General features: G+C 51.6%; 3 protein-coding genes and 2 non-coding genes across 5 annotated transcripts; 3 read left to right on the top strand and 2 right to left on the bottom strand.

Annotated features, from left to right (window-relative positions):
- Positions 1-7,227: 7,227 nt before the first annotated feature.
- On the top strand, positions 7,228-7,300 carry EI90DRAFT_t26. Its single transcript has one exon. It is a non-coding gene; the product is annotated as a tRNA-Tyr (tRNA).
- Positions 7,301-7,668: 368 nt separating this feature from the next.
- EI90DRAFT_t27 lies at positions 7,669-7,741 on the top strand. Its single transcript has one exon. It is a non-coding gene; the product is annotated as a tRNA-Tyr (tRNA).
- Positions 7,742-13,133: 5,392 nt separating this feature from the next.
- On the top strand, positions 13,134-14,486 carry EI90DRAFT_3115331 (uncharacterized protein; the record flags this gene model as incomplete). Its single annotated transcript, XM_039062770.1, has 1 exon — positions 13,134-14,486. One exon carries the CDS (start codon positions 13,134-13,136, stop codon positions 14,484-14,486), a length of 1,353 nt encoding a protein of 450 aa, XP_038923235.1.
- Positions 14,487-17,048: 2,562 nt separating this feature from the next.
- EI90DRAFT_3115330 (uncharacterized protein) lies at positions 17,049-19,581 on the bottom strand (the record flags this gene model as incomplete). Its single annotated transcript, XM_039062769.1, has 13 exons — positions 17,049-17,219; positions 17,280-17,383; positions 17,446-17,466; positions 17,529-17,654; positions 17,720-18,034; positions 18,091-18,190; positions 18,246-18,433; positions 18,506-18,757; positions 18,817-18,952; positions 19,015-19,125; positions 19,187-19,343; positions 19,393-19,474; positions 19,527-19,581. The coding sequence occupies 13 exons, from the start codon at positions 19,579-19,581 to the stop codon at positions 17,049-17,051; spliced, it is 1,818 nt and encodes a 605-aa protein (XP_038923234.1).
- Positions 19,582-20,011: 430 nt separating this feature from the next.
- On the bottom strand, positions 20,012-22,576 carry EI90DRAFT_3115329 (uncharacterized protein; the record flags this gene model as incomplete). The annotated part of the gene is made up of 13 exons (XM_039062768.1): positions 20,012-20,182; positions 20,243-20,346; positions 20,403-20,423; positions 20,484-20,609; positions 20,679-20,996; positions 21,052-21,160; positions 21,217-21,404; positions 21,475-21,720; positions 21,789-21,924; positions 21,990-22,100; positions 22,166-22,340; positions 22,388-22,469; positions 22,522-22,576. The coding sequence occupies 13 exons, from the start codon at positions 22,574-22,576 to the stop codon at positions 20,012-20,014; spliced, it is 1,842 nt and encodes a 613-aa protein (XP_038923233.1).
- Positions 22,577-25,618: the final 3,042 nt, after the last annotated feature.

Here is a 25,618-nt window from a genome sequence, read left to right as displayed (position 1 = left end):
ATCATTCCTTTGTTCCGATTTATTTGGGCTTAAAATCAAAAAGTTTTGATGAATCATGGGAAAATATACAAGATCCGGTTTTTTAGCATTTTCTCCTCTTCTGATGCGATCAAAAACTGTCCGCCTGCGCCGGGGAATACTCTATCATATGGTATTCGGTCCGCCAGACTTCCAGGCGCCAATATATTTCCCTTGAGTCACATTACCTTTTGTAAGAATTAGCAAATAAATATATATGAATTATAAGGTGTTTCGCCGTTTGAGCGATATCTCCGTCAGTTTTGAAGCTTTTAGAATGAAACAAAACCGTGGATAAAGTTAAGAAACAGTCCTTCCAGATGGTAAAAAGATTACAGTCAAAAGTTTACTGGTTCCCGAGATATTTACATTTCTTTCCCAATGTTCCTTCTTATTCTGCCGTCTATGTGCTATTTTCTTGTTGTAGGGATATATTCTTTGAATATTACACCTATGTCAAGTTCTAGGCATGATTGTAGTAGATTAAATCTCATACTACATGGGTGTAGATATTTTATAATGATCTTCTAATGTCTGTCCAGTCTCATAAAGATCATGAGATCTGTTAAACGTCTGAACTTGTCACCTGTTCGTTGACTATTCTGATAGATCATTGTTTTATTCTTTGAATATTATTTCTCCTACACTGTCTAAGTCCCCCATGGGGACTCCGGTGTTCTTCGTAAAAAAGAAGGATGGCTCCCTGATGTCAGGGCACACCCGCCTGACCCGGGCCCACCCGGCCACACCACACCCGCTCCCCGCTGTCTATCCCCCTCCCCCTCCTTCCTCCCTCTCCTCCCCCCTCTTTTCCCTTTTCTTTCCCCTTTCTTTATTTCATTCTTCTCATGTTCCTCTTCCTGTTTATTTCTTTCTATCTACACGGACCACCTTCCCTTGTATCGATGTACTATTGACCCGTCCGGCCCACACACCCCGGACGGCCTCCCGCTGTGCCCAGCACGCGCGCATGTAGCGGACGCTCTCGGGATCCCCCACGGGGACACCCGGATGCCTGCGGCTGCCTCCGAGGATGACGTGGCACCTGTCATGTGACTCAAGCCGCATGTACATAAATGTACCTGAAGTGGGAACTGAAGAAGTAACCTTCTTCTCACATTCTCCACTTCAGGTAAGTAGTATAGTTTTCCTCTTTAATAATAATAACACATTCTCCACTTCAGTCTGAGTGGCCAGGGACCACTGTCCCGGATCAGGCCCGCCAGTACGCACGCCCGCTCCACACCCCGCGACGGCCTCAGTGCCGGGCATTACCCCGGGCCCTCTCGACCCCGGACGCGTCCCTGACAGCAGAAGAAGGTTTTAACCTTATTTCCCCCACCTCACCCATCTCCCCAGCCATGGTGTCAGAAGAACAGTATGATGACCTGCTGGCCCGCTTCCAGGAGCTCCAAGCCATCGTGGAGAGCCAAACCCGCAACCACCCCCCACCCGCACCTGCACCCGCACCCGCCCCTGCACCCGCGCCCGTACCCACACTCGCGCCCAGACCCAAACCACCGAAGGTCGCTGCCCCCACTCCCTTCTCAGGAGCCAGTGAAGACCTCGATCGCTTCAAAGCCGAGTGCGGGATCTACTTCCATGTCCGCGCAGCCGAGTTCCCTACCGAACTATCCCAGATCCTCTTCGTCCTCTCCTACATGAAGGGAGGACCCGCAGGGGCGTGGGCGACACAACGGACGATCACCCTGTTGACAGCCACCTCCCCCACCATAACCATGGACGAGTTCAACACGGAACTCGATGCCATGTTTCAAGACCCGAACCGGGAGGCCACAGCTCGGCAGAAGTTGGCAGTCATCTGCCAAGGGACTGACTCCGTGGATAAGGTCATCCAGGAGTTCGAGATATTGGGACCCGCCTCGAGGCTAGGCGATGTCGGGCTGGTCGACCGGTTTGAGCAAGCGATTAACTCGCGGCTCAGGGAGAGTATATACCGCCTCCGCCCCATGCCCACCACTTGGACTGAGTGGAAGCGCGAAGCCACGCTTCTGGACAACCAGTGGCGACGTTTCCAAGCCACCCAACCACGCGCACCCCCACCTAGACCCCCATTCCCGCCAGCCCGACCTCCGCTGACCGTGACCCCATCCCAGACCCGACCCGCGCAGAACCCCCCACGACCTGCTCCTGCACCTCCGCCCCCCACCCCAGCAGCCCGTCCTACACCAGGGACGGGCCCCCAGCCGATGGATCTCGACAGGTCGAGGACTGACCAGAGACGGTGCTACAACTGTAACACCCCGGGTCATCTCGCGCGAGAATGCCCACACCCCAGGGTCAGCCGAGTACGACGTCTCCACCCGGAAGACCTGAGGACGTTGATGGAAGGGCTGAAGAGGCAGTTGACCGAAGGGACAGAGACGGTGGAGGGGGAACCAGAGGAAGAACCTCAGAGGGATTTTCAGGCAGGCGACCGGTAAGGGATGCGTCCCGGCCGCCCGTAGAAGATAGCTCGTGTAAATACCGCAGCGCGCGTAAGCCAACGCCAATGCCAAAGTTTCACCAAGTCATCGCGAAGAAAAAGAGGAGAAACGCATCCTCCACCCGTGAGAACGAGAAGACCCCAAGGGCAGCAACGCCCGAGGTAGCAGTCTCCCCCCCCGCCATTTACGTCCTTTCCAAGCAGTCCCCCAGATCTCTTAACCTCACAGTGAAACTGACCGCCCTAACCTCCCTCGCGTCGGTATCTGTGTCAGCCCTCCTGGACTCAGGAGCCACCGGGAACTTCGTAAGCCCCGAGTTCATCCGAAAGCACAACCTAGAGACAACCCCCTTCCCCAACCCATTCCCGTCCGTAATGTCGATGGAACCCCGAACGAAAATGGAGCTATAACAGAAGAGCTAGAAGCCCTCCTGACCTTCGGGCGACACACAGAGCGGGCACGCTTCGCGGTTGCAAATCTCGGGCGCCAGTCCCTCATCATAGGACACTCATGGTTGCTGCACCACAACCCAGAAGTGGACTGGGTACGACAGAGAGTCGTCATGTCCCGCTGCCCGTCCTCCTGCAGACAACCGCGAATACAAAATGATCAGGACCCGGTACTGGAGCCTGGGGATGGGATCTACGCTGCCATCATTCCCCCAAGCTGGGGCCATGACCTGAGAGCCACCACGACCCCCTCGCAGCGGATGGCCCAAGAGGCCCGCGACCCGGAGGCTGAGCCCGCGTCGTTTGAGACGCTAGTACCAGAGCACTACCAGGACTTCCGGGATGTGTTCTCCAAAGAAGCCTTTGACCAATTGCCCCCCGGAAGCCCTGGGACCACGCTATAGACCTGGTACCGGACGCCAAACTGCCCAGGGGGAAGACCTTCCCACTCTCGTGTCCGGAACAGAAAGAACTAGACGAGTTCCTACGCGAGAACCTACAGAACGGGCGCATACGGCCGTCCAAATCCCCCATGGGAGCACCAGTCTTCTTCGTCAAGAAGAAGGACGGGTCCCTACGCCTGGTCCAGGACTACAGGAAGCTGAATGAGATTACGGTGAAGAACTCGTACCCGCTCCCCCTCATCTCAGACGTCCTCGCCCACCTCCGCAACGCCAAATACTTCTCAGCCTTGGACCTACGCTGGGGGTTTAACAACGTCCGGATCAAGGACGGAGACGAGTGGAAGGCGGCATTCGCGACCAACCGGGGGCTGTTCGAGCCCATGGTGATGTTTTTCGGCCTGTGTAACTCCCCGGCAACCTTCCAGACCATGATGAACGACATCCTGAGGGATTTCATCGACCGGGAGGTTGTCATCTGTTACATGGACGACATCCTGATCTTCACGGCCACCCTGGAGGAACACCGAAGGGTCGTCCGAGAAGTCCTAGAGACGCTGAGGAGAAGGAGGCTCTTCCTCAAGCCAGAGAAGTGTAAGTTTGAGCGAACCCGGATCGAGTACCTGGGCCTCATTATCTCGGAGGGTAACGTTGCGATGGACCCGGTGAAGATCCAGGGTGTCCTCAACTGGCCCCCCCCAACCAAGGTGAAAGAAGTACAATCCTTCCTAGGATTCGTAAACTTCTATCGCCGGTTCATCAGAGACTTCTCTGAGAAGGCCCGCCCCTTCACAGGCTGACCCAGAAGACCCAAACCTGGAACTGGGGCCCGGATGAAGACGATGCCTTCCGTGCCCTCAAGGAAGCCGTCACCACAGCCCCTGTCCTCTCTTTCCCTACCGACCACGGCCGCTTCAGGCTCGAGTGCGACGCATCCAACTTTGCAACCGGTGCGGTCCTCTCCCAGCTCCAACCGGATGGAGAGTTCCACCCGGTAGCGTTCATGTCCAAAAGTTTCACGGATGTAGAGCGCAACTACGAAGTGTACGATAAAGAGATGCTTGCAATCGTCCGAGCCCTCGAGGAATGGCGACACTTCATGGAGGGTGCTGAGGAGAAAGTCGAGATCTACACCGACCACCGTAACCTGGGCTACTTCCGGACGGCCCAGAGGTTAAATCGACGCCAGGCCAGATGGTCCCTTTTCCTCTCCCGCTTCCATTTCACCCTCGTCCACCGCCCAGGGAAGCTCATGGGGAAACCAGACGCACTCTCCCGCCGCGCTGACCACCCGAAGGGAAGGGACGACAATGAGGGGCTGACCCTCCTCCAACCGGCCTGGTTCGAGGCCCGTGCGACGGAAGCAGTCTCAATGGAGGGTGAGGAGGCGGACATCCTAGAGAGGGTACGAGGAGCGAGAGATCATGACGAACAGGTGGTAAAAGCCATGAGGGAACTGGGAGAAGGAACGTTGAGGTCGGACGAGTGGGAGAGACAGGGAGAGTTGGTCCTCTACCGGGGCAGGGTGTACGTTCCAAAAGACCCACAACTCCGCCACGATCTGGTACGGCTACACCACGACGCGCAGGCGATGGGACATCCAGGGCGATGGAAAACCCTAGAGCTCGTCTCCCGCGACTACTGGTGGCCTCGGATGGCAGAATATGTCGGGCGATACGTACGTGGATGCGACACCTGTAACCGCGTCAAACCCTTCCCCACACGGAAGGTTGGGAAGCTCACCCCAAATAAAGTTCCCACCCACCGTTGGCAGGTGATCTCGGTAGACATGGTGGGAGAGCTCCCAGAGTCGAAAGGTTATAACGCCATCCTAGTTGTAGTGGACCGTCTGTCCAAACGCATCCACGCGATCCCCACCGTGACATCCGTGGACTCGGCTGGTATCGCCCGGCTCTTCCTAGAGCACGTCTGGAAGCACCACGGGCTCCCGGAAGAGATTCTTAGCGACAGAGGGAGCGCCTTCGTCTCGCGCTTCTCAAAAGAACTTGCAGATCTCCTGGGGGTCAAGCTAACCCCCTCAACGCCCTACCACCCCCAGACCGACGGACAGACAGAGCGGGTTAACCAGGAAATCGAGGCCTACCTTCGGGTGTTCGTCAACCACCGCCAGGACGACTGGGCGGACTGGCTCCCACTGGCAGAATTTGCCTACAACAACCGCGTCCACTCGTCCACCCGTCGAACCCCCTTCAAGCTTGACACCGGGCAGCATCCCAGGATGGGGACAGAGCCCACACGTACGTCCGAGGTAGAAGCCGCCGACGCCTTCTCGTCCAGGATGATGAAGATGCAGGAAGAGGCGAAGGCGGCCCTGGAACACGCAGCGGACGAGATGGCCCGCTACTACGACCGAGGTCGAGAGACAGCCCCCAAGTACCAGGAGGGTGACCGAGTCTGGCTCAGCGCCCAAAACTATACGACTGATCGCCCGACCAAGAAGCTAGACCATAAGTGGTTAGGCCCCTTCAAAGTTGTCAAGGTCGTCTCCCCGGCTGCCGTCAAGCTCCAACTCACCGCATGGCAAAAGGGAATTCACCCAGTCGTATCTGTGACGAACGTAAGACCCTACCGCCCGGACGAGATCGCAGAATGACCCCCTGACCCCCGCCCGGGCCCAGAACTCGTAGATGGAGAGGAGGAATATGAAGTGGAAAAAATACTGGACTCTAAGTGGTTACGCCGGAAGCTCTGGTATTTAGTAAAGTTCGCGGGTTGGCCGAACTCAGAGAATGAATGGCTCCCCCGAGACCAACTAATCCATGCCCCTGACCGGATCGAGGAGTTCCACCAAACACACCCCCTCGCCCCAGGAAGGGAGAGAACGAACCCCCTGGCCGCTTCGAGGCGAAGCGGCTTAAGGAGGGGGTGATGTCAGGGCACACCCGCCTGACCCGGGCCCACCCGGGCCCACCCGGCCACACCACACCCGCTCCCCGCTGTCTATCCCCCTCCCCCCTCCTTCCTCCCTCTCCTCCCCCCTCTTTTCCCTTTTCTTTCCCCTTTCTTTATTTCATTCTTCTCATGTTCCTCTTCCTGTTTATTTCTTTCTATCTACACAGACCACCTTCCCTTGTATCGATGTACTATTGACCCGTCCGGCCCACACACCCCGGACGGCCTCCCGCTGTGCCCAGCACGCGCGCATGTAGCGGACGCTCTCGGGATCCCCCACGGGGACACCCGGATGCCTGCGGCTGCCTCCGAGGATGACGTGGCACCTGTCATGTGACTCAAGCCGCATGTACATAAATGTACCTGAAGTGGGAACCGAAGAAGTAACCTTCTTCTCACATTCTCCACTTCAGGTAAGTAGTATAGTTTTCCTCTTTAATAATAATAACACATTCTCCACTTCAGTCTGAGTGGCCAGGGACCACTGTCCCGGATCGGGCCCGCCAGTACGCACGCCCGCTCCACACCCCGCGACGGCCTCAGTGCCGGGCATTACCCCCGGGCCCTCTCGACCCCGGACGCGTCCCTGACACCTGAGGCTGGTCCAGGACTGCTGGAAACTGAACGAAATTACGGTCAAGAACTCCTACCCCCTCCCCCTCATCTCCAACATCCTCACCCGACTCCGCACAGCCAAGTGGTTCTCAGCCCTCGATCTGAGATGGGGATTCAACAACGTCCGCATCAAAGAAGGGGACGAGTGGAAAGCTGCCTTCACCACTAACTGAGGGTTGTTTGAGCTGATGGTAATGTTCTTTGGACTGTGCAACTCCCTGGCCACCTTCCAAACAATGATGAATGATATTCTCCGAGACTTCATAGACCGAGGGGTTGTCATCTGCTACATGGATGACATCCTAGTGTTCACATCTACCCTGGAAGAGCACCGGAAGGTTGTCCGAGAGGTCCTTACTGTTAGAAACCACCTCCGCCTAATGCGGGCATTTAGTGTAATGGTAACACACTCAAGGTACCTATGCAGGGCTCTGCGGTTCGACTCCCAGAATGTCCATATTTTATGCATTAAGGTTCCTGAGACCACGTGTACAAATTCCAACATGGTGGACATTCTACGGAAGTCACCGAGCACACCCAAATCCGGTTGCTGCCACGTGAGATGGGCACGTGAAGTCAAGCATTAAATTAGCCGGCCTGACAAAGTTTCAGGGGGTGTAGCTCAGAGCACTAAGGACCCAAATCCGGCTGCTTCAGACCACATGACGTGGACATGTAGGAGATTAGCAGTAAGTCCGGCCTGAATATGAATTCAGGGGGTGACGGCTCATGGGCTGTTGGAAGCCCGGTGGTTAGGGTCACATGTGGATCACGGGCTCAATCCAATGTGAAGGGGGTGTGTTAGAAACCACCTCCACCTAATGCGGGCATTTAGTGTAATGGTAACACACTCAAGGTACCTATGCAGGGCTCTGCGGTTCGACTCCCAGAATGTCCATATTTTATGCATTAAGGTTCCTGAGACCATGTGTACAAATTCCAACACTTACCACCCTGAGGAACTGGAGACTATTCCTCAAACCGGAAAAGTGCAAGTTTGAACAGCAAAAGATCAACTATCTGGGGCTAGTCATCTCGGAGAACCACGTTGCCATGGACCCAGTGAAGGTGCGAGGAGTAACTGATTGGCCAGTGCCCACCAAGGTCAAGGAAGTCCAGTCCTTCCTTGGGTTCGTAAACCCCCATCGCCGGTTCATCCGGGACTTCTCTGAGAAAGCCCGACCTCTCCACACACTCACCAGGAAGTCCAAGCAGTGGACCTGGGGCAGGGAGGAACAAAGAGCGTTTGATGGATTGAAGGAAGCCGTCACCTCAGCGCCAGTCCTCACCTTCCCCTCCGACTCCGGCCGCTTCAGGCTAGAATGTGATGCCTCAAACTTCGCCACAGGAGCGGTACTCTCTCAGCTCCAAGAGGATGGAGAGTTCCACCCAGTGGCCTTCATGTCCAAAGGCTTCTCGGATGCAGAGAGAAACTATGAGATTTACGACAAAGAGATGCTGGCCATAGTCCGGGCCCTAGAGGAGTGGCGCCACTTCCTCGAAGGCACCCCAGAGACCTTTGACATATTCACTGACCATAGGAACCTCTCCTACTTCCGCTCAGCCCAGAGGTTGAATCGACGCCAGGCCCGGTGGTCCCTCTACCTCTCCTGCTTCCACTTCTTGTTGGTTCATAGACCGGGAAGGCTCATGGGGAAGCCAGATGCACTGTCCTGCCGCCCGGACCACCCAAATGGAAAGGAGGACAATATGGACATGACCCTCCTGCGCCCGGACTGGTTCGAGGTAAGAGCTACAGAAGGGGTTACGGTGGAGGGAGAGGAAGCAGACATCCTCGACAGAATACGCAGAGGGAGGGACCATGACGAGGGGGTGGTGAAGGCACTGAGGGAGCTAGAGAAGGGGACCCTACGCTCAGACGAGTGGGGAAAGGAGGGAGAGTTGATCCTCTACCGAGGATGGGTGTACATCCCAAGGGACCTGAAACTCCGCCATGACCTGGTCCGACTCCACCATGACTCGGCAACAACGGGACACCCAGGGCGCTGGAAGACCCTAGAGCTCGTCTCCCGCAACTACTGGTGGCCCAAGATGCCCTGATACATAGCCCAGTACGTCTCAGGATGCAACACCTGTAACTGGGTGAAGACGTTCCCCTCCCGAAAGGTTGGGAAGCTCATCCCAAACAAAGTCCCATCCCGCAGGTGGCAAGTGATCTCAGTAGACACGATTGGCGAGCTCCCAGACTCCAAGGGGTACAATGCAATCCTGGTGGTGGTGGACCGGCTCTCCAAGCGCATCCACGCAATCCCTACCGTTACCACAGCAGATTCAGCAGGCATAGCCCGGCTCTTCCTCGAGCACGTCTGGAGACACCACGGCCTTCCAGAAGAGGTGCTCAGCGACCGAGGCAGTGCATTCGTCTCCCACTTCTCCAGGGAGCTGGCAGCCCTCCTAGGAATCAAACTCGCCCCCTCAACAGCCTACCACCTGCAAACTGATGGCCAGACCGAGTGAGTCAACCAGGAGATAGAAACCTACCTCCGGGTCTTCGTCAACCACAGACAGGATGACTGGGCTGACTGGCTGCCACTTGCTGAGTTCGCCTACAACAATCGCATCCATTCCTCCACCCGTCGCACCCCTTTTGAGCTTGACTCCGGGCAACATCCACGCATGGGAACCGAGCCGACCCGCACATCCGAAGTTGAAGGGGCTAACGACTTTGCCTCTCGGATGATGAAAATGCAGGAGGAGGCAAAAGCGGCACTGGAGCACGCAGCGGATGAAATGGCACGGTATTACGATAGGAACCGGAGAGCAGCACCAGCATACCAAGTTGGGGACAAGGTCTGGCTCAACACCCAGAACTACACAACAGACCGGCCAACCAAGAAACTTGACCACAAGTGGATTGGCCCCTTCCAGATTGTTAAGGTAGTATCCCCGGCAGCGGTAAAGTTACAGCTCACAGCCCAGCAGAGGGGAATCCACCCGGTGGTCTCGGTCACGAACATCCGCCCCTATGCCCCCGACAGGATTGCTGAACGCCAGACAGACCCACCCCCAGGCCCGGACATTGTAAATGGGGAAGAGGAGTATGAGGTGGAGAAAATCATGGACTCCAGGTACCGATATGGACGGCTCTGGTACTTTGTCAAATTTTTGGGCTGGCCAAACTCGGAAAACGAATGGCTCCCCAGGGAAAACCTGGAGAACTCCCCAGACCTCATAAAGGAATTCCACCAGACCCACCCGGAAGCCCCCAAACCAGCAAGGACAAAAGAACCCTGCCAACCAAGAACCACAGCCGCTTCGAGGCGAAGCGGCATAGAGGGGGGGTGATGTCAGGGCACAGCCCCTGACCCCACACACCCTCAGGTACCCTTCCCCCATTTTCTCCTATTTTTCCCTTCACTGTTCCACAATCCCGCGTGCATGCAGACCGTGGGAACTTTCTGGGCGAGCTGCTCGCCCAGAATCTTCCCACGGGGGGGTGCCAATTATGGAAAGTCGGCAAAGAGCCGAAAACTGTATAGTTCCCGGCTCCCATTTGTAGCGGCTTCACAGGAGGTTGAGAAGGTTACCCTTCTTCTCAACTCATTTCCTGTGAAGGCAAGTGTAACTAAGCTACTCCCTAAATGCGTAGCAACTCATTTCCTGTGAAGGCTGGGGCCAGCCCCCTCAGTGAGTTTGAAGACCTTGGACTGGGACTAGATACCCCAGCAACTCGGAGGATCCCCTTGGGCCCATCACGGAACAAGGGCTGGGCCCTGACAGAAAAGTCTAACTCAATCTTTGCCACTGGATCGCCCCTCTGTGTCGTCTATGCCGAAGCAGAAACTGTGCTATGCGATACGGTCACAACCGGTTGGATCTCAACGTTACAATGTCAAGGACATTATCGCATTCACCTGCTCTTCATGTCCTCGATTGGCGTTCTTCTCCCTCACCAACTCGATCTGCCCTCATGATTCTGAATCTGCAAAGTATGCCTAAAACACCATTGTTTGCCTGATGACGGGTGCAGCGGTGACAAATGATTTGTTTTTTCGGTACGATTCCCCCAGAGCTCCGGGATCTTTACTTTGTTACTTTGAGTGAAGAGATACTGACGTCGCACCAAGAGATTTGCACGATGACTCTTCTCCTCGCTTGTTTTCATACAACTTGGGTCATCATGTAACTTCTGCGGTCAATGAGGCCATGCCATGATATGTAGTATTTCCAGCTAGCGATGAAGGCTCACTTTCCGCTTAATTTCCTTTGTGGTACCTAAACATTTTAACAAAATGGTCCGCCTGAAGCGGCAGATCCCGCTACTCTTACCTCGCATGCATGTTCACTCTCAACGTTGCTATTGGCTGAGACGAAGTCCGAGATTCGCTCTCGCTCTGTAAACCCACTGCGTACTCTGATTTCCACGTAGTTTACACTGCAGCCATGCAGCAAGCGGAATAGAACTGTGTGGGGCAAAGAATGGACCCTGTGCATAGGACTTTGGGAGAAAAAAACATAGGACCCACTACGGAGTAGCGTGAATTACACATATGACGCGAGCCAAGAGTGGAGCTAAAACAAGTGGTTCAACATCTAATCACTTGACATGGGAAATTTCATAAGACAGCTAGTTAGTGCTGAGACTGCATGCATAAGCTTTTGGCTCCGCTCCGAGTGACGATTGTCTTGATTGTCTCTATCAAGTGAATTACCCACACTTGTTGCTCTTTTCCCTGCATGTAGTTGTTCTCGTCCTAGACCCCATGGATCATGGATGCATTCAAGTCTGCGGAAAGAGGGTCTCATATTTCACATTGGATCATACCATTTGCATCCCCCATGCGCAATGCGATAGCTAGAGCTCACTCAGGTGCATGTCCAACCCCCCCATTCACAGGCGCATTGAATGTGCTGGAAATCAGGCTTGAAATCGTAGGGTAAGTTGTAAGGGATCGACACTTACTATGGCCTTCTGGGCCTTTTCGATTATATACATTGGGTGGTGAATGACGTAGCTAGTGCTTATATGTAACCCAGGCGACATTCGTGGGAAAACAAACTGATTCGGGAGTTGAACAAGTCGAATTCTAATTGGGTAAGCCGTATGACTACGTACTCAAACCCTTTCTCCACTCCTGTTATGTTCTTCACGCACCACCGTCGTCCCCCAATTGCATTCGCTCATATTATTTACATGTGTGTGTCTCTGCACTGAATCCCTCAGTTAGCATCTCATCCCTCATATTTAGAGACCAGATGAGCTTTTCGGTTTTGCCTGTCGCAACCGAGCTGTCAGATATCGACCGCCAGCTCCCAATTGCTTGTAGTGATGTGGGTCCATTAATTTCTGATGACGATGAATCGATAGCTAACGTTTCGAATTGCCGGGGATCGAATATATTCTCCCCACGGTCTTCGTTGTGGAGAAGTGGCGGAAGCAGGGCCGGGCCCAGACTCCTTCCCAGTCGCTCACATGATTTCTCCGAGGTTTAGCTGCAACTTACGTTGCCCTCCGAAATCTGTCGAGCGATTGGTACAACTTGCAACACGTGATGTTCCCACGCTAAGTTGTAATGAGTTGTACATAGGTTATGGAATATAATTTTTAGTATTTATGCATGTGGTCATTGCACCCAACCCAACCCGTGGAGGCTAAGGGAGCACATCCAAGGTTGTGGAGTCAACATCCGGGGGTGCACGAAGTTTAACAGTTTATATATTACTTAGTTACGAGTCACTTGTTTGTGCCCAGTGGCATAAGTGGTATGGCATTAGCTGAGGCTATGCAGTCTTTTTAAGTGGCACATGTTCAATTCTCACTTAGGAAACTTTTTTTTTTCATACCCTCCATTCCTTAGTGTACAGAAAACAACCATTTCAAACAATTATTCCATGGGAGGGCCCAAAAAAAGTTTGCCTAAGTGAGAATTGAACATGTGCCACTTAAAAAGACTGCATAGCCTCAGCTAACGCCATACCACTTATGCCACTGGGCACAAACAAGTGACTCGTAACTAAGTAATATATAAACTGTTAAACTTCGCGCACCCCCGGATGTTGACTCCACAACCTTGGATGTGCTCCCTTAGCCTCCACGGGTTGGGTTGGGTGCAATGACTGCATGCGTAAATACTAAAAATTATATTCCGTAACCTATGTACAACTCATTACAACTTAGCGTGGGAACATCACGTGTTGCAAGTTGTACCAGTTGCTCGACAGATTTCGGAGGGCAACGTAAGTTGCAGCTAAACCTCGGAGAAATCATGTGAGCGACTGGGAAGGAGTCTGGGCCGGGCCTAAAGCTCATTCTGGGGTTTTAATCCTAGATGCTGGAGGAAAGGGAGATTTGTGAATCGTTGCTTAACGTCCCCCTATCGTCACATAATCTCCTAAACACCAATGAAAGTCCTTCTCATATTGCTGTGATCACCCTCTCGCCTGTGCTTAGTAGGCCTCACCGCCACAACAAAAAACTGTCGAAATCTCGCTTGAGTATCTCAAAGTGCCATACCGACGCCATAACCGTCTTATGCCCCAAAATGAAGGGCCACAAGACCCCCCACAGGTCCTCTCGTGAACCTGGGGGGCTCGAGAACGTGACCAATGAAGCATGGGCTAATTTTATGCGCAACACCCAAAATTCAGAAGCAACTAGTATTAACGGCTCAAAAAAGAGGGCGTCGGACTCTTCGCCCCCACCGAATCACGCAGCACCCTCAGTGCCGAAGACACCACCCCAGAAACCCAACCGCGTATTGCAAAGTGCGACTGTCGAAAATTTTGTAACATTGATCAACTCTGCTTGGGAAGCCGCCACTAGATTAAAAACGGAACTCTCGCCACCAGCGCTAGATGAATCGGTCAAAAAGAAAATCGAGGATATCTATGTCATGTTCGGTGCACCCCTCCCAAAGTTCCCAGACATAACTCCCCTGTCCATTGCCCTTGAACACGCTACTGCCACATGTAAGAGCTTGGCTCAAATGAACGCTACCCTTACAGCGGAGCTAGCGAAGGTGAATGAGAAAATAATGCAGACACAGGAACCTGCAGCTAACATGCCGAAAACAGTGAACACCACGCATTCTGCGCCAGCGCCCTCAGTACAATCCCCCACATCCCAGAACAACAACCACCACACCATCATACACTCAGCAAACCCCATCCCAATCAAACCAACCAAGAAACCAAATAATAAACCGCCCCAGCCAACACTACCCTCCCAAAAGAACCACCCTAGCCGCCTGATCATTGCCACCGACCTGCCGCTTCCTATTCACAAGCGTAACATACAGCCCGACACAGTCCGACGTATTAATATGCTACTGAAGGAGAAGCAACCCATGGCGAACAAGCAAATCTTGGCTGCATACTCCTCTGCGCGAGGCAACATCGTTGTTGTTGGAGCAGTTGGAACACACGCAGTAGACTTAACACCCCTCAAAGAGGAAATAGTCAGCATTATCGATGATGGCCAGCCCTACCGAACAACTGCCTGGCAAGACAAAGCCCTATATCGGAAAAAGCTTGATGGTGTCCCCACCAGGGAGACGCCAGGAAGCGACCCATACAACCCCGAACAAATTCTTACTCAACTTCGAGATGGGTACAGCCCGCTCTGGGACCAATTCAGCCCCACAGCACCACCATCTTGGTTGGCCAGCAATGTGAAACTATGAACAAGTCAAAGAGCGTCACTTGTATTTACGTTTGACAGCTTCGAAAAGGCGCAGCAATTCCAGAGCGCCAAATCTTTCTATATATCAGGTACATTGGCTACAGTCTCTGACTACAAAGACCGGCCCCACCCAGTTCACTGAAAAATGTGCGTCTCTTCACCACATGTCACATCAGTGCAAGTCCGCCGACCTCTGCCACGTATGCGGTGATGAGGACCATATGACAAATGACCACCCTGAAGACCGTCCACCGAAATGCATCAACTGTAAGGAGGACCACCCGTCAACCAGTCGCATCTGCCCGGTATATTGCAAGAAGGCACAGATCACGCCTAAACTATTGGTAACAAACATGGGAAAGACCTCCGGACCCCCTGCTGTCGAAGTCTCAATGAGAGACAGCCCATGATTGGACCTCTGCCCCTTCTTTCTTTTCCTTCCTTATATGACACCCACCCCCTGACGCCACAAACCAGAGGATTATGCTTTAACCTGACATCACCCACCCGCCCTTCCTATTTTCCCGTCCCGATGACCTCACATGTAAACTCGATGTAGATTACAGTAGAGGTAGCCGCACTGTTGCGTCGTCACGCGACCGCGGGGTAACAAATCAGAGTACAACAACAACAACAACAACTTAGTAGGCCTCACCGACAATAGTAATAGCCTTTTCCCCACTGGAATATATGTTTTTAATGCTCGCCTCGCTACCGACAATCTTCTGAATTCTCCGCTTCAAGTAGACGAAAATATTGCGGTCCACGGCGGCGGCTACTCATTATCCGCCACCCTGACTACGCCGTGTTGATCCTCCACCTCGCCAGTCCGATTTGTCGGTGAACTCACTTTGGAGGTGAACAAGACGATCGCCAATACACCCGCTCTGAATCATTCGACCCCTCTGCGGCTCGGCTAGGCGTGCTGTCCACTCCGGGCTGTAGGCCAAAGCTTCTTCACAAATAGCGAATTCCCTGTACCGCTGTGATTCCTTGGGGGGCCAATGAAGAATATGTCGAGAGCCGTGATTCCTAGCTCTCCTGGATCGATGCTTGGAGCGATGAATGAATCGTTAAGCTAGCGGACCGGGTTTTGCTCGATCGACTCATGGGGGTTGTATTCTTGTGGCCGTCAACAACAAGTGCCTGGAGAACTGCGATCCCCAGAAAGAAAATAAAGCAGGCGTGGTTCGTCGGAGGATGCGTTGTTGGCTCATGATAGGTTGGAGTCACGATCAGAAGTGGATCCATAAATACCCCGATCTTCGATCAATCGAATCGAGCGTCCGTGCACAACGGACTTCTCAGAAGAGCATTTGCAAGGCAATAGAGTGGGGATTGAACTTTCTCAAGTGCTAGCCCTGCATGCCACAATGGCCCTACAAACAGATTGTCCCTTGACCAATCATGGTTAATTCGCAATGTTGCGCAACCCATTGAGAGCAAGTTTAGTTCACATTTCGGCCATCGCGATTCCGGCATCACGACAGGTACAACCGCATCCAGGATCCAATTAGGGACCCGAACCACCTCTCGCTCGAGACTAGCGCTTTTCCCATCCAATTTAACACCACCGAGAAAGCTCGTCGATTCCCATACACATGGCTCCGAAGAGATTTAATTCGGATTCTCAGCTGCTACCTAGACCAACTGGTTAGCTTCTGGGGGTACGTTTTCTTAATACCGCGGACGTGGCCCGAGGACGTGGGAGTGACCAGCTAGCTAGAATCACGCAGAATAATTCCCCCATGCAGCTCGCCTTTTTTGCCCCGCCACGCTCATTTTTGTTTGATGGATATATGTTGGGAAAGAATTGGGGCGCACGCACATGTTTGTATCATCAGCGTAGTATGCGGGTTTGCTGGTGGCTTTAATCATTGACGGGGTTCGATTCAATTCAATTTGCAACAAACAACATCATGATTGTTTTGGCGCGTCTAACCAATTATATTAATTACTCATGCGTCTTAAGGTGTGTGTGTCGTATCGTTTCACATGGAGATGCACTGTAGGAAGTAAACCCTGGTAAATTACCAAGTTTTCGCAGGTAAACGCCAGAAGAAGTTACTCAAAAGCTTGGAAAACGAGATAGCCGCACTCGGATCTATTCACAGCGTGGGGGGCGCTAAAACCTATTCAAGGTCACTGAGCCCACGATGTTATAGATATAGACCATTCTACCATTCTCGTTCTTGGTGCAGGAAAAGGGGAGAGGCGTGGGACAACGCGTGGTTCATACAGTTTTACAGACGTCGTAACCACAGACATTAACAGCAGGTTTGGGGTTGTTTTATTAGTACATACTGAGCAGGAAAAGTGCCACCTTGTAGATATAGAATGGTAAGCGGCCCAAGTTACGCTAAGCACCATCAAATTTCCAACTGCAACTCGGTACACATGTCAAAAACTGTATTTTTGAGGCCACCAAAGTTTATGTGGCATACACAAAAGTAATTGCAATCGGAATACCGCTCAGGCACTTGCCTCAGTCTCGTGCATATATGCTTAGAGAACTGAAGAAAAAAGAATGAATCAGATGAGAGAGAGATTCTCCGTCCAAGCATCACTTGAAAAGAGACAAAATGATCTTTCCAACAAAATCGGTCACGGATGCACTGCCTTCCCACACACTGTAGAAATAGTTGGATGGCTCGTAATGCTTCTTAATGATGTCCGAAGCACGCTCCGCGATCGCATAGACTGGAATCTGAGGATGAGCCGCAACGACATGCGGCTAACAAGACCGGAGCTGGTTAAGCAACGAAACCCGGCAAGGTACAAAGGGAACACTCACGAAAACGCTAGCATCGACGACACGGAGCTTCCCGATACCCTTCACGGTAAGATCAGGGTTGACAACACCCTTTTCGCTATCCTTGGGTCCAATAGCCAGAGTAGCTAATTAAGTGAAACACGAATCATAAAACCAACCATTCTGTGTTCAAATGATTAACACGCACAAGAAGGATGCAAATGAGCAACTGAAAAAGGTGAAAAAAGTGTTAGCATCTCGTACTACAAATATAGGCTGTCCAACACGCACTGGTGTTTTCACGGATATACTGATCGATTTCTGCGTCGGTTTGTGCTTTAGCCAACGGACCCCATTCACCCAAGATGTAGTCCTTCCAAACGGGTGCCTTAACTAACTCTCGTGCCTTCTTAATGGCTACGAAATGAGCAGATGCTCAGCCTCGGACACGCCTTGACATGAGTATTGGGAGGCGAACTCACCAGTCTTCATGATGTGGAAATCGATCTCCTTTGTGAGAAGCGCAGGATCGATCAAAGGATCATCAAAGGGATCGCTTGACTTCAATGTCACACTTCCCCTAGAACTAGGAGACAAGACAATCGTCGCAATAGTTGCATAGTCACCCCCGGGCGCCGGGTAGAGCAAGTTCGAGAATCCATCATCTATAAAGAATTCGTATTGAGGTGAATTTGGGCCTGGGGAATCATCAACGACGCCGGGTTTCTTATAAATGGGATCATCGGAAGGCAAACGGAAGAAGGCAATGGTCTGGCCGATCGTGTTCGATGGGCGCCCTAAATGGATGGTTCAGTTTGCAATACTTGAGATAGTCTAATAGGGTGCGATCTACCAGTCTTATTTATGCTATACAGGTTCCATTGTCCTTGAGCCCAGGCATCGTAAGGTTGACGGAAGAGCTCGTCCCTGGAAATGTTGGAATTTATATGCCACTGTCTCTCAAATGTTAGAAAATATGACCTTTCGCTTGCATAGACTAAAGCTTACGTTATTCGTAATCAGTGCATGGTCTTGCAAGTGCTTGCCGACATCAGGGTGATCCTTAACCACTTTAATTCCCAATTCCTCCAGTTCCGATTTTGGACCAACACCTGACTGCAGAAGGATCTTCGGGGAACCAATGGCACCAGCAGAAAGAATGACTTCCTTGTAAGGCTGTACGACGACCTTTGGGGCTGGAACCCAAAAAAATCACATCATCATCATCATCATCAAGCGATTGCATCGATCGCCCAGGAATCACTTACCATTACGATCTGCGCCTCGAATGAACTCGACGCCAGTGACAGCGGGGTTTGGGCCATCAGAGAACAATATCTTGGTAACACGGGCATTCGCCACCACCTCCAAGTTCCGTCGACGTCCAGTCCCTTTAAAGTAGTTACTTGATCCACTTCTAACTCCTGTCCCTATGGTTCCGACCAATCTAGCCAGACCAAGAGACCTGCCAGAGTTAGTGTCAGAGGACCACTCGAAATCACCCCCGAGCTCGTACGAAGCTGTTGAGCATTGGTATCAGCATCCATACAACACAAAACCCGACATTCGCGTGGCATACCTTGCTTAACCTTGTCGTGGAAAGGACTTCCATCATTAGGAAGGGAGATGAGTACAGGGCCGCTGTCTCCGTACGCGTCGGGATTAAAATCCCCGTCAAAGTTACGACCACTGGTGGTATTCTTACGCGTTTCGGACTGGGTAAAGTCATATTAGCTCAAAAATCCTCGATTAGATATGAAGGGAGGAAGGGTCGAACCTTCTTGGCAAATGGGATAATGCTATCCCATGACCAACGTGTATCGGCCGCGATCCTTGCGACTCGGTCATATTCTTCTCTAGTTCCACGAGTATAAAGCATGAAGTTGACCTGCATGAAAGTGTTCAGCACAATCGAACCTGATGGAATGGCGGATAAATCATCCACTCACGTTTGACGTCCCACCGACTACTTTCCCACTCAGCATTGAGACAACCCTGTTGTTGGCAAGCTGCGCTTGAGGTACGCTCGTATAGTTCCATATATTCTGCGTCTGGGATGGCCCCGCAGCAAGTACGGGGATGCTCCAAATTGAATCGTCTGGCAGCCTATTGGGATGACTATAGTGGCGATTCTCGCTAAACCTATGTAACCTACGCGGGACCAGCCTCAAGTACGAGAACGCTGTATTTAGGGTTCTCCGATAGGCGCGCCCCAACAACGGCGCCAGCATTGCCGGCTGTTGCGCACCATGAATAACTAAGCGTATTCCCGAGAGCATTGAGACATACCTCCAATGATGATGAAATCGTAAAAGGTCTTCAGGACACTGTATGTCGGGGACATACTGGTCGACGCTGGAGAACGAGGGCTCTGTCTCTTGGGCAGCTTAAATATGGGGGGAAGGGGGTGATGACTCCTGCATTTCGGGTTCTCTGTGGGACCGTTCGAACGGAATTGAATGGTGACGAAGGTGTAAGGGCCCCTGCAATTGTCAGCTTTGCTTCCTGCAACCTCGGCGCAGCCATTCCGGGAGCCCGCATGAACCCTGACTCCCACGGTGTCAGATCACCTGGTCACGCGGTTAACAGGGCTTCCAAATACTATTGAGGCCACCACGGTTTGGGCAGCGTACACAAGAGTAGCTGTAAACTTAAGCACTGATCTCAGTCTCGTGCATACATGCTTAGAGAACTGAAGAGAGAAAAGCAGGGACAAGGAAGAGAATGAACATCAAAATGTTCAGATAAGAGAGAGAGATCCTAGTGTCCAAGCATCATTCGAAAAGTGACAAAATGATCTTCCCAACAAAATCGGTCACAGATGCACTGCCTTCCCACACACTGTCGAAATAGTAAGGCCACTGATAATGCTTCTTAATGATATCCGAAGCACGCTCCGCGATCGCATAGACTGGAATCTGAGGATGAGCCGCGACGACATTTGGCTAACAAGACCGGAGCTGGTTAAGCAACGAAACCCGGCAAGGTACAAAGAGAACACTCACGAAAATGCTAGCATCGACGACACGGAGCCTCCTGATACCCTTCACGGTGAGATCAGGGTTGACAACGCCTTTGTCGCTACCCTTGGGTCCAATAGCCAGAGTAGCTAATTAAGTGAAAAACCAATCAAAAAAATTCAGTGTCTAAATGATCAGCACACACAAGAAGGATGCAAATGAGCAACTGAAAGGCAAAGAAAACGTCAGCATCCTGGATCACAACCATGCAATGTCGCACACGTACCGGTGTTTTCGCGGATATATTTGTCAAGTTGTTCATCGGTTTTTGCTTCAGCCAACTTTTCCCACTCCCCCTGAATGTAGCCCTCGAAAACAGGTGCCCGAACTAGCTCTCGTGCCCGCTTGATGGCTATGGAATGGGCAGATGTTCAGCCTTGGGCATGCCTTCTGATGAGAGGAATGATGTAGGCGGACTCACCGGTCTTCAGGATGTGAAAATCGATCTCCTTTGTGAGAAGCGCAGGATCGATCAAAGGATCATCGAAGGGATCGCTTGACTTCAATGTCACGCTTCCCCTAGAACTAGGAGACAAGACAATCGTTGCTATAGTTATAAATCTCCCAACGTCGGGCCGATTGGTAAGCAAGTTCGACCATCCATCATCTATGAAGAATTCGAATTGAGGTGAATTTGGACCTGGGGAATCATCAACGACGCCAGGTTTCTTATAAATGGGATCATCGGAAGGCAAACGGAAGAAGGCAATGGTTTGGCCGATCGTGTTCGATGGACGCCCTAGATGGATGGTTCAGTATACAGTACTTGAGTGATCCGACAGGGTGTGATCTACCAGTCTTGTTTTTATCATACAGATCCCATTGTCCTTGTGCCCAGGCACTGAGAGGACGGCCAGGAGGTGGGAAGAGCTCGTCCCTGGAAATGTTGGAATTTATATACCACTGTCTCTCTCAAATATCAGAAAGATGACCCTTCGCCTGCAGACACCAAAGCTTACGCTATTCGTAATCAGTGCATGATCTTGCAAGTTCCTGCCGACATCAGGGTGATCTTTAACCACTTTAATTCCCAATTTCTCCAGTTCCGATTTTGGACCAACGCCTGACTGTAGAAGGATCTTCGGGGAGCCAATGGCACCAGCAGAAAGAATCACTTCCTTGAAAGGCCGTACGATAGTCCTTGGGGCTGGAACCCAAGGGAAACAACCACATTGTCAGCATCAAGCGATTACGTCGACCACCAAGGAATCACTTACCATTACGATCTGTGCCTTTAGTGAACTCGACGCCAGTGACAGCGGGGTTTGGGCCATCGGAGAACAATATCTTGGTAACACGGGCACCCGTCACCACCTCCAAGTTCCGCCGAGGTTTTTTAAGGTAGTTACTTGATCCACTTCGAACTCCTGTCCCTATGGTTCCGACCAATCTAGCCAGACCAAGAGATCTGCCAGAGTTAGTGTCAGACGACCACTCGAAATCACCTCCGAGCTCGTGCGAAGCTGTTGGGCACTGGTATAAGTGTCCACGAAACACACAACAAAAAAAAACCGGCGTCCGCATGGCATACCTTGCTTAACCTTGTCATGGAAAGGACTTCCATCATTAGGAAGGGAGATGAGTATGGGACCACTGTCTCCGTACGCGTCAGGATTAAAATCCCCGTCAAAGTTGCGACCGCTGGTGGTATTCTTACGCGTTTCGGACTGGGCAAAGTCAAAGTGATATTAGCTCAAAAATAACAATCCCGGGGGGGGGGGGGGGGTCGAACCTTCTTGGCAAATGGGATGATATTATCCCATGACCAACGTTGATCACCCGCGATCCTCGCGATTCGATCATATTCTTCCTTAGTTCCACGAGTATAGAGCATGAAGTTGACCTGCACGAAAGCGTTCAGTTCAGCACAATCGAGCCTAATCGAATGGCCGATAAATCGCCACTCACGTTTGACGTCCCACCGACTACTTTTCCACTCAGCATTGAGACAACCCTGTTGTTGGCAAGCTCAACTTGAGGTATGCTCGTATAGTTCCATATATACTGTGGCAGCTTTGACGGCCCTGAAGCATATATGGGAGTGCTCCAATATTGACTGCCTGGCGCTGGCTGGGTGGGAAGGCTAGAAAACACTAAGAGTGCGATTCTCGCTAAAGCTATGTAACCTACGGGGGACCAGCTTCAAGTACGAGAACGCTGTATTTAGGGTTCTCCGCTAGACGCGCCCCAACAGCGGCGCCAGCGTTGCCAGCTGTGGCGCATCATGAATAACTGAGCCTGTCTCCGGGAGCATTGAGACATACCTCCGATGATAATGAAATCGTAAAAGGTCTTCAGGACACTGTATGTCGGGGACATACTGGTTGATACTGGAGAATGAGGGCTTTGCTTGTTGGGCACTTTAAATATGGGGGAGCGGGGGCGATGACCCCGTGAGGTCCCTCCCTACAACCTCGGCGCAGCTGTTCCGAGAGGCTGCATGGACCCTGGCACCCACGATATCAGATCGCCTGGTCACGCGGTTATGTAACAGACACCCCCATGACAGGCTGAGGGAGTTGGCCGGATTTATTCGTCTATTCGTCTATTTGATGACAGCCTCAGGGAATAACGTAAGCAGGCGGTTGGCCTTTGTTTGACGACATGGCATAATCCAGCCTCTATTACATTTGCTTGCACATAAATGCCCAAACAATGCTGGCCGAACTTGGAATCATGGCTTAGCGGTGTTGTAGTAGAGGCTCGGATCCCGCCTGGTGTTGCGGCGGAGTTAGACCAAAAGGGACGGCCTCCATATGCCTGGCAGTTGCGATCCCGCAACGCTTCCTAGGCCATTCCCGTAAGTGATCGACGTGGGAATGACAAAGCTGACATAGTTTCCGCGTCTGGCATGTGACTTGACCTTGACCGTTCACTTGCCCCCCCGGCTTTACATAAGGAATAATCCTGCCCTAGAATCAGCCAGAACCCGTGCAATCAAATTCGGAATTGGATGAAAAGCCTCCACCTCACATGATTGGCATGTGGGCGCTTTGGGGATTGATCATTTACCAGAATCGCACACCAGCATACCTTATTCACCCCTCCCCCCATGGACGCTGCAGTGCAACTCGATGGCAGAGCTGCAACTGCCAGATCATTTCGGGACTGCGGGGTAATAAATCAGATGTGTCACCACCACCACCGTTTTATTTGTGCTCATCGCTTTGTGTTGAATTCAATTGTTACTATTGTTACTATCTTGGGAGTAGCATTAATGATGTCCATGCAATCCAAGGTGCTATCGAAGCACTTGCGAAGCCTAAGCCAAAAGTCACTCCAAAGATTGAGGAAGACAACTAACAATTTCTTGCTATGCAATATCATACTTGAATGGTATTTTTTAAGTAATTTGCAGATGAGAATAGCTATTACCTTCTTCAGAACTTCACGAATGATTTCCTAGATTTCGGGCCAAAATCGATGACATTCCATTCGCTGTGAGCCCGCAGGGTCCTGTACTAGTTGTCATCGAACACGTTGTTTATCATATGATTAGGCTTTGCAACTCATCCCTATATTGTGCAAGTGTCTAATCGCAATTTATTTCAGTGTTCACAATTAGCCTGTACGAAAGCGATCTAGCGCAGCTAGAATGTCTCAGGCCCGACTGCACGAACCCAGTGATAGAATGTATGTGCAGGCTGAAGGGACATGCTACGGAGTTCACACGACAGGATAACAATCTGTTTCTTAGACACTTGAGGTATTCACCCCCGCAATTCAGCGTTGTGGGGGTGTTCGCACGCGAGATGGCGACATTAATATAATGTCATTAGTTCCTGGCTCCTAGCTTGTGATAATGTCGGCGCGGCGGCTCCGGGATGCCTTTATTCAAAAGGGTTTCCTTCAATTATGGTCATCAGACCCAAGTAGTCCAATTCTGGCAAATCATCCGGCGGACTATACTGTCCGTCGGACGACGTGCCAGGACAAAGACGAATTTCAAATCGGCAGTCCATTTCCGATGGCCTGCTTAGCACCTGAAATCCATGCATTGTCACGAATGCATGTGATCATTTGAGACTAGAGTGCGTGCCTTCGCACGCGCTGACCTGCACTGCTTTTCAACACCCTAGTCAGTTGTACAGAAAAAAGTGAACCATGATTAAATCATTATTCCACACAAAAAGAGTGCATATGCTCAGGAGAGATCCCGAATCATGGCATCGGGCTATGTCAAGTGTGTGGAGACAATAGCGGAAGTGTTCCGGATAATAGGAAACAAATAGGAAAATGGGGAGCAGAAAGAGGACATCAGGACAGCGACTTGGGGGGGGGGACAAGTGTACAAATGAGGATAAGACAAGCGCACTGAAAATTGGTCAATAGTATCGACTAATAAATCTCCTTCCCTTGCCCAAAGCGCCCATGCGGCAGGGCAAGCGGGGGTGCAGCAGCAGTGGGGGGGTCGGACCAAGAGCTGCGCAGTTGGGCATGTGTCTGCTGCATCACTTCAAGAAGGGGCCGCATCGCAGGCTGACATGCCAATTCATGAGTACGACACAGTATTTTAGCAGATGCAGGCTGTGGCTGTATCATCGGACGCAGCCCAGCAGGACGAGTAAGGCAGGTAGGGGTGCAGATACAAGGGGAATTTTGGCCAGGTAAGTGCTGGGCGCGCATTCAGGTGTGCTTGGACTAAGCGCTGACATTGCGAAGCGCAGAGTTCTTCATATTAACTCCTGAAGTAGTTGGGCATTCACCCCTAAATTCGGTACGTGGATAGATCTAATTCTCCTCTACCAGAAGAGCCCAAAATCAAGCCTCAGAGATTCGTAGGTGACGCTCACATTGGGTTTTGCCAATCTCACTGGATTTTCAGCGTGACTCTCTTGATTTGTCTACCAATTGTACGTTATAAATATAAAAGTCACAAGTTCATGAAACCTAAATGGAAAATGAACACGTCAGCACAAGTGGCAGAAATGGCGTAATTTCACCCGGACGGCTGTGCCGGTAATACAATGCGGAATACAACACGTAAGCAAAAGTGGCACGTTTTACATAATTATGGGGGAGGCAGAGTGACCTGCAGTGCAGGTAACTTTAGGATCGATGTTTCGTCCCTTCCACCCCCAGCAATACCAAGATGACAAAGCCCGTATAAACGCCCACACCTGATCATTGAGATCGGGCTGAAGTCGTGGGATTGAACCGCATACTGATGCACTGTTCGAGCTCCAGTGGAGGAGGGTGTCGCAACTACGCTCTCTTGATCGGAATCGAACTGCTGCTCTAAGGCTTCCACCGGTTGCTGAATCCAAAACTCGTCTGTTCCTTTCTCAAGAAAGAAACAGGAAGAAAGAGGTATAAGAAACCTATTTCTTCAACTCGAACAAAGCCCAAGTCCCAAGTTAC

Source organism: Cantharellus anzutake (genome assembly GCF_015039405.1).
Source record: "Cantharellus anzutake strain C23 chromosome Unknown EI90scaffold_2, whole genome shotgun sequence".
NCBI classification, from domain to species: Eukaryota; Fungi; Basidiomycota; class Agaricomycetes; order Cantharellales; family Hydnaceae; genus Cantharellus; species Cantharellus anzutake.
This window is presented reverse-complemented; position numbering and strand designations above follow the sequence as displayed.